At 41.1% G+C, this 13,434-nt stretch overlaps 1 protein-coding gene across 2 annotated transcripts in view; it reads right to left on the bottom strand.

Annotated features, from left to right (window-relative positions):
- Nucleotides 1–13,217, bottom strand: part of SMYD1 (SET and MYND domain containing 1) — a 36,460-nt gene extending 23,243 nt beyond the window's left edge. The window contains exon 1 of one of the 2 annotated variants that reach the window (XM_024743947.1): nucleotides 13,043–13,217. In XM_024743947.1, coding sequence (XP_024599715.1) covers nucleotides 13,043–13,179 — 137 coding nt within the window. In that variant the 5' untranslated portion in view covers nucleotides 13,180–13,217. The remainder of the gene's footprint in view (nucleotides 1–13,042) is intronic. The other variant, XM_024743948.1, reaches the window with a different exon arrangement.
- Between the last annotated feature and the right edge of the window lie 217 nt (nucleotides 13,218–13,434).

Genomic DNA, 13,434 nt, shown 5'->3' with positions numbered 1-13,434 from the left:
TTAAAAAAAAAAAAAAGCTTGTCTTTCTGGTCTCCATCTCTTTTTGTTGGTGGGGGGATGGGTATTACAGAAAGTCAGACCTGGAGTAGGTCAGAGTTGAGTTCAGCCCCTGATTCCAGTATCTACTGACTGTGTGACCTCAAGCAAGTACCCTAACCTCTCTGAGCCTTCGTTTCCTTATGTGAAAATGAGAATAGCAACACTTAGATCTTGATATCATTTAGACAAATGACTATTACCTTTTTTAAATTTTTTATTTATTTTTGGCTGCATTGGATCTTCGTTGCTGCACCCAGGCTTTCTCTTGTTGCGGCGAGCGGGGGCTACTCTGTTGCCGTGTGTGGGCTTCTCGCTGCGGTGGTGTCTCTTGTTGTGGAGCATGGGCTCTAAGCACGCGAGCTCAGTAGTTGTGGCTCATGGGCTCTAGAGCACAGGCTCAGTAGTTGTGGCTCATGGGCTCTAGAGCACAGGCTCAGTAGTTGTGGCGCGCGGGCTTAGTTGCTCTGCCGCATGTGGGATCTTCCCGGACCGGGGATCGAACCCACGTCCCCTGCACTGGCAGGTCGACTCTTAACCCCTGCACCACCAGGGAAGTCCAACTATTATTATTATTATTATTTTTTTTTTTTTTTGCGGTACGCGGGCCTCTCACCGTTGTGGCCTCTCCCGTTGCAGAGCACAGGCTCCGGACGCGCAGGCTCAGCGGCCATGGCTCACGGGCCCAGCCGCTCCGCGGCACGCGGGATCCTCCCGGACCGGGGCACGAACCCGCGTCCCCTGCACCGGCAGGCGGACTCCCAACCACTGCGCCACCAGGGAAGCCCCAACTATTATTTTTTAATGAAACGTACTTGGTATCTTAAAAAACTCAAGCAAGAAGAAAATTACAAAGAAGTTCCAAAATTCTCCCACTCTCAGAGTGATTCGAGGATTAAATGAAACAACGTGTAAAGTAGCAGCTAAGAGCCTGGCACAGAACAAGTCCTCAGTAGGTGTCAGAGGTTGGGCCAGGTGATCTCTGAGCACCTGCTCTCCTCCAGCACCCACAAATTCCCAGGCAGCCGCCACAGAGGACGACTTCCCAACTGGAAGAGAACCTATAGGTAGGGGCCCAAGGGTACTTCCGTGATAGAAATATCACCCCTTCTTTACTTCCCCACCATGAGAGCATCTAAAAGATGTGATGTCTTAGAGGGAAGTGATAAGTGAAATAAGACAGAGAAAGGCAAATACTATATGATATCACTTATGTGTGGAATCTAAAAAAAACACAACCGGGCTTCCCTGGTGGCGCAGTGGTTGAGAGTCCGTCTGCCGACACGGGGGATGCGGGTTCGTGCCCCGATCCGCGAGGATCCCACGTGCCGCGGAGCGGCTGGGCCCGTGAGCCATGGCCGCTGAGCCTGCGCGTCCGGAGCCTGTGCTCCGCAACGGGAGAGGCCACAACAGTGAGAGGCCCACGTACCGCAGTAAATAAATAAATAAATAAATAATTTAAAAACACAACCAACTAGTGAATATAACAAAAAAGAAGCAGATTCACAGATATAGAGGACAAACTAGTGGTTACCAGTGTGGAGAGGGAAGGGGGAAGGGGCAATATAAGGGTAGGGGAGTAAGAGATACAAACTATTAGGTATAAAATAAGCTACAAGGGTATATTGTACAGCCCAGCGAATATAGCCAATATTTTATCATAACTAAAAATGGAGTATAAACTTAAAAAATTGTGACCCATTATACTGTACACATGTAACATATAATATCACACATCAACTATACCTCAATTAAAGTTCGAAGACCACTTTTTAATTTATTTATTTTATTGAAGTATAGTTGATTTACAACGTTTCAGGTATAGAGCAAAGTGATTCAGTTATACATACATATATATAATATATATTCTTTTTCAGATTCCTTACCATTATAGGTTATTACAAGATATTGAATATAGTTCCCTGTGCTATAGAGTAGGTCCTTGTTCATCTGTTTTATATATAGTAGTGTGTGTCTGTTAATCCTAAATTCCCAATTTATCCCTCTCCCACTTAAAACCACTTTTTAAATTACAGGAGAAAGAGTGCTTCTTCCAGCCAGCTTAGCTAGTGGCCTTCACCAAGCCTCATTTCTCCTCCTTAGTCTCATTTTCCCAGTCCCCACAAGAGTCCCATTCACACAATGCTTTGCAATTGAAAGAGATGTTTTTTAGCAGTTCTCTTGTGTTAAACCTTCACAACAAGCCTTTAGAGTACAGGTCATCACTATCCTCACTATCCCTGAGGGCTGACACTGCTCTCAGCACAGAAGGCAGAGGAAGCCACCAAGCCTACCTGCTTTGCCTGCAGCCCTGAGTGTGCCCTGCCCCAGCCAGCGGTCCCCGCTCACTTTTTGCTCTGCAGCCCTGGGCTATGTCATCTGTCAGAGTCAAGTGGGATGGAAAGGCAGCTGTTGCTCAGCTCCTTGTATGGAAATAACCAGTTACTGGACAGATAAGTGCAAATAGAAGGTGCCTGCAAGGTGGATGAGTCCTCCAACAGCACAACCAGAGAGAACTGGACCAGCAGTGCTGGCTTCCTGGGCTGCTTAAAAACTCTCATCCTGCAAAGTGGTCTCCCCTCAAAAATCGAGGGGGAGGGCACACGTCTTAAAGAACGTCACATCCCTCAAGTACCCAGAGAGCTTTACAATATTTTAAATTCTGTCTTTCTTCCTTGTTCCTTCCCCTCTTTCTTCTTTTACAAGTATTTATCGGGCATCATTTGCAACAATGTGGAGGGACCTAGAGGGTATTGTGCTTAGTGAAGTAAGTCAGACAGAGAAAGACAAATACTGTTTGTTATCACTTATATGTGGAATCTAAAAAATAAAATAGATGGATGAGTATAACAATACAGAAACAAATTCATAGATATAGAGAACAAGCTAGTGGTTACCAGTGGGGAGAGGGAAAGTAGGAGGGGCAGGATAGGGGTATGGGATTAAGAGGTACACACTACTATGTATAAAATAAATAAGCTATAAAGAAATAAGTCATAAGGGTACAACACAGGGAAATGTAGACTATTTTGTAATAACTTTAAATGGAGTATAATCTATAAAAATATTGAATCAATATGTTGTACACCTGAAACTAATATAATATAGTAAATCAACTATACTTCAATTTTTTTAATTTTTTGTTTTTATTTATATTCTTTTTAAACTATACTTCAATTTTTTTAATTTTTTGTTTTTATTTATATTCTTTTTAAACTATACTTCAATTTTTAAAAGTAAATTAAAAATGTTTAAGTTTATTAAAAAATATTTATTGAGCTTCTATTATGTGCTGTGCATTGAGCTAGGTGACAGAGGGCCTTAAAGACAAAGAAGATACAAACTTTGCCTTCAGGCAGTCCCAAGGCTGGGCTGGGGCATAAACACATATAAGCAAGGTGAGGCATGCCATCCAGGAGTGCTGGGAACCTGCTGCAGGGTTCAAGGTGAGGGAGGGAGGAATCTGGAAGGGTGATCACCGAGGAGGGGGGTACGCACTGTTCTGACCCTCTAAAGATGAGTTGAGTTGTACTCAGAAGGTCAAATTCTTCCACCACAGAGAGGCACTGGCATGAATCAAAGGCTTCCTTGGGGGGAGGAGTCGGGGCAGGCACATATAGGAGAGAGGAGAAGATGTTTGACCAGATCACAGGATGCACCGTATGGGGAAAAGATGTTGGAAAAATGACCAGACTGTGGAGGACCTGGAATGCAACTCTCAGTAGCAAGTCCTTATTCTGCAGCAGAGGGAAGCCACTGGAGGCTTCTGCAGAGAGGAGAAACACGGCCAGAGTTGGTACACTAACTTTCTTTTCCCTATGGCATCTACCTAATGTCCTTTTTAAATGGCCCGCGTCAACACTTAAGGGGTATCACTGGATTCACATTTGCATGATTATTTACCTTAGCAGAAGAAGTTAGGTGGTACTGCATCCCTAGGTCAGACCTAGGGATTACCTATTTATTTTTAACATCTCTTTCATTAAAATAGCACCTCTCAAGATTTTCTCTGCCGCGACTCCCAGGACGAGGTTCACACGCCCCACTCAGACCTGGATGCATCTCCCACATTCTACCTGAGACCAAACCCCTCTTCCCAGGCTCAGAACACATCTTTAGAGGCAAATGAGTGAAGGTGACATTGTTATGGGGACAACATGGCATTTGACCTAATCTATGTTTAAAAGGCTATTATCCCCAAACTTCTGCATTTAAGGATTAGTTAACAAAATTTAGCAACACAGCTCACAACGGGTCATATGACATTTCAACACATCTGACCTCCACAGCTAAGTTAAAGCACCAAATTAAAAGCATATTTCTAAATCTACTGTGGTTACCCTTAAAATCAAGTGCCAATGTTTAAGGCTGTAACCTGAATACTTTCACAGTTACTCATTTTCTGAACTATCTGTTCAGGAATTTCTCTAATCCCTCTATTAAATGATTTCCATTTATAGCATCATTTATCCCCAACCACCTACCCACCAGCTGTTACCAGATTAAAGGCTACACTTGTGTTTGTGCATATGCCATGGTTAATTCTGGTGTTCCCATGGGCCCACATAGAATTACATGGGCTGAAAGCCCAACTCTCTCCACGAGACCTGAAGAAGCTCATAGTCGGTTTGATTTTCAAACAGGCCCAGCTGACAGTAATTTCTTTTGAAATACCTTTCTTTTTCTCATGTTCTCATCTTTATTTTTCCCTACTCAGATAGATAGATAGATAGATATTCTCATATTCTCTTGGGCACTTTCAACTCTTTAAACAGAATCATTTAGGAGCTAGTCAAGAACTTAAAAAACAAAATCCACTATCCTTGCCACTTCTTAACATCTTTTGTGATAAATTGGATTAATAGGAAATTCATATGATTGGTTGTGATAGGCTGGAAATTAGCCCCCCCCAAAATGTCAATGTCCTAATCCTGGAAACTGCGAATTACCTTACATGGCAAAAGGGACTTTGCGGATATAATTAAGATTAAGGACCTTGAGATGCGGAGGTAATCCTGAATCATCTGGGTGGCCTAACGTAATCACAAGCTCCTAATAAGGAGGCCGGAGGTCAGAGGAGGAGAAGATGCTACGTAGCTGCTTTGAAGATAAAACCCAGGGGTGCAGGCATTCTGTAGAAGCTAGAAAAGTCTAGGAAACGTAGTCCTGTGGACCCATTTCAGATCTCTGACCTCCAGAATTGTACAATAATAAATTTGTGTTGTTTAAGCCACTAAATTTGTAGTAATTTTTACACCAACAGTAGGAAACTAATACATTGGTTTGTTATTATAAACACTTTTTTTTCCTGTATAATCACATGTATATTTCTATTTCTTACCTATGAGTTTTTGGATCTAACCATTCTCAAGCCCCAGAACCAGATGTTTATTCTTCTGAAATTGAAGGGTGTGTATTCTTTCTTTTATTAAGGTTAAATAATATTCATTGGCCTGACAAGAACAAAAGAAAATTAAGTAGGCAATGCTGGGCCCACTTGTGTGTCAGGGGATGGGAGGCAGTGAGAAATGATGACAGACAAGATCCTGGGAGATTCATACCTGCCCTATGACTCACTCCTGTGACCTGGGGAAAGCCTCAGTTTCCTCATCTGTAAGAGAGGATTGTATGAATTCAATGGGTCTCGACTTTCTTCTAGGTTGAGCATCATTTTGAAAAAGATAACTTTCTCTCAGAAATAAAAAGCATGCATGCACATCCACATAAACTTTGATCCTCCAATTATAGGTGTTTCCTTAGCTAAGGATCCGTGGACTCAGGTTAGGAACCAGTAGGCTAGATATACTCTAAATTCAAGACATCTGGGACTGTTAAAAAAAGAATAATCAAATCGTATTTTTGGCTTCTAGAGATGCCCACAAGCACATTTCCTATGTCATATCTTGTATTTGATGCTAAAATAAAATAATAATCAGAACAAGCTTTATTCCTATATTAGCTTAGCACCCTTCTCTTCCTGAACTGGAGTCCTTTGCATGTACTGAAGACATGGTGCAACCCAGAAATCTCAGGCTGGAAGAGATCCTCAGGGTCACATGACTCAATTCCCCTCTATGGCCCGACTCTTCGTGTACATCATCTCTGCCTGGTTGTCACCAGGAAATATACAACCTTGAAAATAGCGCTTTCCATCTCCAGACTGTGCCAACAGACCTGTTCTACCTATCAGGCAATAGAAGCTCAGTGTCAAAGGCCTAAAAGCTTGCAGGTGCCCCAGGAAAAGGATTGGGACTGATAACACCTTTTAATAGTTCCAATTTTTTTAAAAACAAAAACAAAAATGCAAACTGGAATTTAATAACAATTTCAAAAGCAGCGTTATGAAAGTCCATTCAGAAGTGGTAAGCAAAACTACACTTTGACATGTTGTGAGTTGGTGTCTCTAAAGGTAAGGATATCTAAGACCTTCTTAAATGGCTTGAGCTCTGGCTAGGACTTCTTATCTCTCCCATTTTGACCTGAAATATGACTCTGTATCTTCTGCTCGAGGTGCCCATTTCTTACTCTTCTGTCAATTAAAAAAGAAAAAGTTCAGAACCCTCTTTCTTGCAAATAACAGTTTGTTATTGGTAGATGGCTATTAGGAGAAGTTTTTCAATGTTACTGTAAAACATGCTTCAAATTCATGCCCCTGGTGAATTCTTTGGAATCTATTCCAGGCTGAGCATGTATCTTTTGGTTGTGGGTATTGTTTGAAGGTGATGGTGATGATGTGACTTTATTCATATTGTAATAAATTGTGCCCCATGGACCTTAGTCTGTGGGTCAACTGGGTTAACCAACTGATTGATTTTACAGTTTGGAAAAGATGGAGGTTGTACTTCAGAGGGCTGGAAGGGTCCTTCCAAGACCAAGCACAGAAGAGATAAGGATCCAATCTCCTTGCTGAGGCCTGAGTCACACTTAAGACTAAAACTATTTATCTTCTCATTCCATTTGGTGTAAAATGAGCTAAATAAGCTAAAAAAGGAAAATGAAAGATGCAATGACAATAAGTAACTGGAATAAAAGTAAACTAAAAGAAATTTAAAGCTTAGACATCATTTTAAAAGATACATGTAAGGGCTTCCCTGGTGGCGCAGTGGTTGAGAGTCCGCCTGCCGATGCAGGGGACACGGGTTCGTGCCCCGGTCTGGGAGGATCCCACATGCCGCGGAGCAGCTGGGCCTGTGAGCCATGGCCGCTGAGCCTGCGCGTCCGGAGCCTGTGCTCCGCAATGGGAGAGGCCACAACAGTGAGAGGCCCGCGTACCGCAAAAAAAAAAAAAAAAAGATACATGTAAAATGAGAAAAATGGATAGTTTAAAATATAAAAGACATGAAATATTAAAGAAAGTCAAAACTAATTGAAGACTATAAAAGAATTGAAATCCAATGAGCTGGGGACTTCGCTAGTGGTGCAGTGGCTAAGATTGCACACTCCCAATGCAGGGGGCCTAGCATCAACCCCTGGTCAGGGAACTAGATCCCACATGACACAACTAAGAGTTTGAATGCCACAACTAAAGACACGCCTGCCACTACTAAGACCCAGTGCTGCCAAACAAATAAATAAATATTAAAAAAAAGAAAAGAAATCCAATGAGCTAAGAAACCAAAATGATGCAAAAGAATTCAGAAAATTTAGAAGTCTTGAACATTGAGAAGTAATAAACAAATGAGCTACACATAATTTTAAAATGAGGGCATCAATATAAAACAGACAAATCACAAAAGAAGAAATGTAACGACCAATAAAAATTTTTTTTTTTTTTTGCCACACTGTGCAGCTTGCAGGATCTTAGTTCCCCAACCGGGGATTGAACCTGAGCCCTCAGGAGTGGAAACTCGGAGTCCTAACCACTGGACCTCCAGGGAATTCCCCAATAAACATATTTTTAAGGACCTTTCATCTCCCTAATAATAATAAAAAATTTCAAAACAAAATAACGCTAAAATAAGTTTTAAAGGTTAAGGTGGAAAATACAAAAGTAAAAGATAGCTTTCCATGCTGGCCAGAGTTGGGAAGGAGAGGCAAATGCTCTACTGCTCATGGAGAAAACTGGTTTGATCCCCTTTGGTGGGGTGAAATGGAGATCTATATTAAGAGCCTTAAAAATGTCTTTTGAATCCAAAATATATATTTCTAGTTCATTTTTAATAAATAATCAGAGACATAAGGAGAGATCCACTAGGAAAAGTAGGAAAGAACCTTGATATCCAAAATATAACACTTGTCAAACTGATGAACAACAGTCAACAAAAGGAATATTATACAGTCATTAAAAATGCTTTGAAAGGATAATCAAGGTTTGGAAAGTTGCTCACAATATATAGTGAAGTAAAGAAGACAAGTTGCACAATACTTCCACTTTCGTGTAAAGAAAAAATGTATATGTTAATTACATTGAATCTAAGATATTGTCAATTATTAAATGCACTACTTTTTTTTACCATTAAGAAACAACAGCATCAAAATGCTCCCAATTAAATCATAATGAGCCATAGATTTTAGGACACACCATGACTTCAGAGATGTTGAAATGAAACATGTATTCTAGAATTGATAAAATACTATACTGTGTCACATTCCTTTCATTGTAAAATAACCTCCCCCAAATATTTTAATATCTTGAATTTAGGGAAGCATTTGACAGTGTTCCTCTCCCATCACCACCCTCCACCTACAAATCGCTGGGATCAAGAAAATATTTTATATGCATCATATTTGCATAAAAGAATTGTAAGAAGCCAATTATACCTCAATTTTTAAAGAAAAAAAAAGTTGTAATGATATATACCAGAAGGTTAACAGTAGTTTTCTGTAAATGCTAAGGTTGCAGAGAATTTTTATTTTCTTACTTTGGTTTTCCTATATTTTCTAAAATAAGTTTTTAAAAAATCTATACAAGAGAGCATAATGAATTTCCATATTAGCCCCACCTCATGCAGAAATAAGCAAGATCAGTCAGGCTAAGGAATCATGGAGCTCCTATTCTCTGTCCTCCCTGGAACTGGGAACCCTCAAAGTACAGAGCTAGAAGGACAGAGAGAAACCTTGAACAGCCCCTTCACCACCCCTGGGGTCTCATCCATTTTGAAAGACCAAATCCATGTAAAACAACTCCTTGGTAAATTGACCTTACCCACTTACTTCGCCTTCATCCCTTTCCAGCACCCAACCCAAAATACCTAAAAGGGACGGCAAATAGGCTTTCTTTTAAATACCAGTTTTGGTTGATTAGCAGTGGCTCCCTGGAGTACCCTGCTAGAAAGAACTCTGAGGCCAAATTGGAGTTCAGAAGAAAGGAGTTGCCTGATTGATTAGCCATGTCTGCCAGGGATCATGGTAGCCCAAGTGCTACACATTTGCCAGGTCTGAATGGATTGTCTTTCTTTTATTCTTGCTCCTTTATGTTTAAGCAGACCAGCTGTTTTTCCAACAAGCAAAATTAAAGAGATCCTAACCAGACTAAGGACTGTATTATAAAGTCCTGGATTGTTGCTCTTAATGCTAAGCCCAGTCTATTCTAGCAAAGACGCAATTCAACTTGCAAGTCAGCATGACACAGTGCAGCATTATATTTTATTTTTATTTTTATTTTTATTTTTTGCGGTACGCGGGCCTCTCACTGTTGTGGCCTCTCCCGTTGCGGAGCACAGGCTCACGGACGCGCAGGCTCAGCGGCCATGGCTCATGGGCCCAGCCGCTCCGCGGTGGGATCCTCCCGGACCGGGGCACGAACCCGCGTCCCCTGCATTGGCAGGCGGACTCTCAACCACTGCGCCACCAGGGAAGCCCAGCAGCATTATATTTTAAAGCTGAATATCACGTATATTATGAACCAGTAATGCCCCCGCTCGCCACAACTAGAGAAAGACTGCACGCAGCAACGAAGACCCAAAGCAGCCAAAAATCAATAAAATTAAATCTTTAAAAAAAAGCTATATAGAAAAGATGAAAAATAAACTATAAAATCTAAAGTATACATTGTTTAGGACTATGTACATGTGTGATAAAACTAGTATTCAAAAGGCAGGGGAATAAATAACACAAAATTCAGGATACTGCTGTAGTTACCTTTGCAACAAGTATGAGACAGGATAGGGAAAGATAGGGAAGATGCATATATTAGAATGTTCTAGTTAAGTAGGATGGTGGTTTCACAGGGGTTCATTTGTTGTAATGCTTCATAACATACATATATACATACATGTACATGTCACATATCGTTTGCAAGAAGAGATTTTCATTTAATGCAGTACTCAACTAAAGATAAAATCTTTCTTCATGTTTGTGTTTGGAGGGTAAGGCAGAAATAACATGGCTTGCAATAACATGCATTAGAAGGTGCCTCTTTTATAGAGTGACTTTTGTGGGTCACCTGGTCCTACCTCTCCAGTCAGTTTTCTCCTCTACAGTGGCTGAGTCTCAACAGAGCAAAGCTTTCCTCTGATGCCTCTCTGGGCTGTCTCAGGTGCACCCAAGCAGTTCCCTAATCTGTGCAGGGATGAGTTTGAGTATATCACTTTTTTTTAAATTGTGAAACAGTAATTTGAATATCTATCTTTCTTTTTTATTGAAATATAGCTGATTAACAATGTTGTGTTAATTTCAGGTGTGCTGGGTAAATCACTTTTTAAAATAGTCTTTTAGATTGTTTTTAATCATTTTAAAGATTCTTTACTCCAATCATCCTAATTTTTATTAGTGTTGTAACAATAATATAAGATTTTATTAGAATCTTATCCACAACATAAAGTTTTTTATAGTTATTACTTCAAATGAACGATGAATTCTTTATAGTAAGAAAAAGAGGTAAACAACCTAAATGTCCAGTTATAAAGGAGTGCTCAAAAAGCATGCAGCCGTTAAATACTATGTTTATGAAGAGAGTATAGTAATGCAGAAGGTACTTAAATCATTAAATGAAAAGCCATGATAGTTTATAAGATCCCAGCTAATAGTACAAATGAAACCTATGTTTTAAAATAAGCTGGAAGGAAATAGACAACAATGTTAATGCTAGCTTCGCGTGAAAATACATTTTTTTTCTTCCTAAGTTTTACTCTTGTAATGGAAAGAAAACCTGCTCAATTCCAAATGCTCTTGAAAACGAAACGTGATTGGCTATATTGGCTTTTAGGGAATTGGAGACACCCACAGAGGTGTTCCATAAAAGGCAAGGTGGCAACTCAGCAATGGTAACAAGATCATTGTTCAGCGTTCCTGTGTTTCTAGCTTTTTGTGTCTTAATTCTGAATCCAGCTGACTCCTCAACTGCCCCCAACACACACACACAAGTAAATAAAGACACGCTCCCCTTGAAGAGGTATTACTGCCATCTCAGCCCCCCTAAATTCTTCAGCTGTAGCTAGCCGTATACTCTGTTCACTGCCTTTTCCCTGAAGGTCTTGGTAAACTGGAAGAAATGAGAATTTGAATGCTACTCAAATTATCTCCGAAAAGCCGTGCCTATTCTCAGGATGGTCATACAGTGAGCCAACCACAAAGCCTAGATTATCAGAGGCCATCTTAATTCAGACCACTTCAACGTCAGGCAGGTCACCCCAGTTCTGGGGCTCAGAGGATACTGTCATGATTTTATCACAGTGCAGGGTTTTGTTTTGTTTTGTTAATAAAGAAAGATTTAGTACTACTTTAAAAGTTTGGTGGTCGAGTATGGACAGGATTGTGGGGAAATGGGGATGTAATTTAATAGAGCCACTTTGGAGATCCTATTAAAATGGAAAACAGCACACCCTATGGCACAGTGATTCCTCTTCTAGCCATTTATCCTAGAGAATAATCACACATGTATACAAGTGGACATGGTCAAGGATTTTGATCACAGAAATGTTTGTTTTTATGAAAAATCGGAAACCGCCAAATGTCTCTCAATAGGGGAATAGATTTTCAAAAGTTCATATATTTATAGGGTAGACAATCCACAGCAGTTAAAATCCACAGCAGTCCATACAGCATATGTATCAACATGGATAGATCTACGTGTGGGCAGGAAAAACACAGATCTTTGAGGATTTAAAAGAAGTGGCTATAGACTTATAATTCCCATAAGGATATAAATCAAAACATGTTGTTGAGTGAAAACAGCAAGTTCCAGAATGACATCCAAAGTATGATACAATTGGGAGTTCTCTGATGGCCTAGTGGTTAGCATTCCAGGCTTTCACTGCCATGGCCTGGGTTCAAGCCCAGGTCGGGGACCTGAGGTCCCCCAAGCTACATGGCGCAGTCAGAAAAAAAAAAGAAGTATGACACCGTTTCTGTTAAAAAGAAAAAACAGACAAACGACAGCCATACTTCTTGATAAGTACGGATATACATAGGCAGGCAGGTACATAGATAGATAGATAGATAGATAGAGATAGAGATATATGTAATAGTACAAGAACATTCTAGAAGGAAACACATTAAAATCATAACAAGGGTTACCTCTGAGGAAAGACAGAGGGGACTGGGACATGGGGTGGGAAAGGTGAAAGGGGATTGCAGTTCATTGGAGATATTCTAATTTTTAAAGGTAAGTGGATTCCAGAGTTACTTGTGTATTTACAATTACTTTTTTAAAGTCTCATCAATGACTTAATCCTCTAATATATTCATTACACCTCAGAAGCTAAAAACATGGAGGCTTCCATACGAGAACATTTCCTAGGGCAACACACCCACCTCTCCACTCCCTGTCCCTCCACCCTCTCCACACACAGCACTCCCACTCAGCCAAGTTCACTGGTGTTCTGAGAGCGTGCCCCAAAGCCTTTGCTCACCTTTGCAACCCTCCCAGGCACCAGAGCGAATCCCATTGGCCATGACTGTTTGCAGAAACAGTCATGCCAGCAAACACTTAGCTGTCCGAGTGCCCTGCGTTATCAATGGTCACTTGGATTGTATCCCTTTCCCTGCTGATTTTGAGAGCAAAGTATTCGAGAATGTAGCACCGGCCAAACCAATGGGAGAAAAGAAGACAACCCACATTCCGTACCTGTCAAAGACCACTGCGGAATAAGCCCGCTCGGCAAAGATGACGTCAGCAGCCCAGAACTCCTTAGTGGCCTTCAGACCTCTGCCTTTGCCCTCAGAAGTGAAGACCTCCACGTTCTCCATTCCCCCTATTGTCATCTCAGAAGCTTCGGGCAGCTCGGCAGATATTTAACACTGAGCCAAGTCCCTTGTCCTCGCTGCTATTTCAGCACCTTCAACATCCCAACAGCAAGACTATAAATGGACAGGCACCTCCCCTTCCCTACCCCCTCTCAGCCACTGGGCCCTCACCCCACCTCTGCCTCTTTTCCTGGAGACAGGGATGAGCCAGGCCAGAGGACAGTGACCTGGGAAGGGTCCCATTCACCGCCCAGCAAAACTGACAAAGTCGAA

This window comes from Neophocaena asiaeorientalis, unplaced genomic scaffold (assembly GCF_003031525.2).
Source record: "Neophocaena asiaeorientalis asiaeorientalis breed wild unplaced genomic scaffold, Neophocaena_asiaeorientalis_V1.1 scaffold114, whole genome shotgun sequence".
NCBI classification, from domain to species: domain Eukaryota; kingdom Metazoa; phylum Chordata; class Mammalia; order Artiodactyla; family Phocoenidae; genus Neophocaena; species Neophocaena asiaeorientalis.
This window is presented reverse-complemented; position numbering and strand designations above follow the sequence as displayed.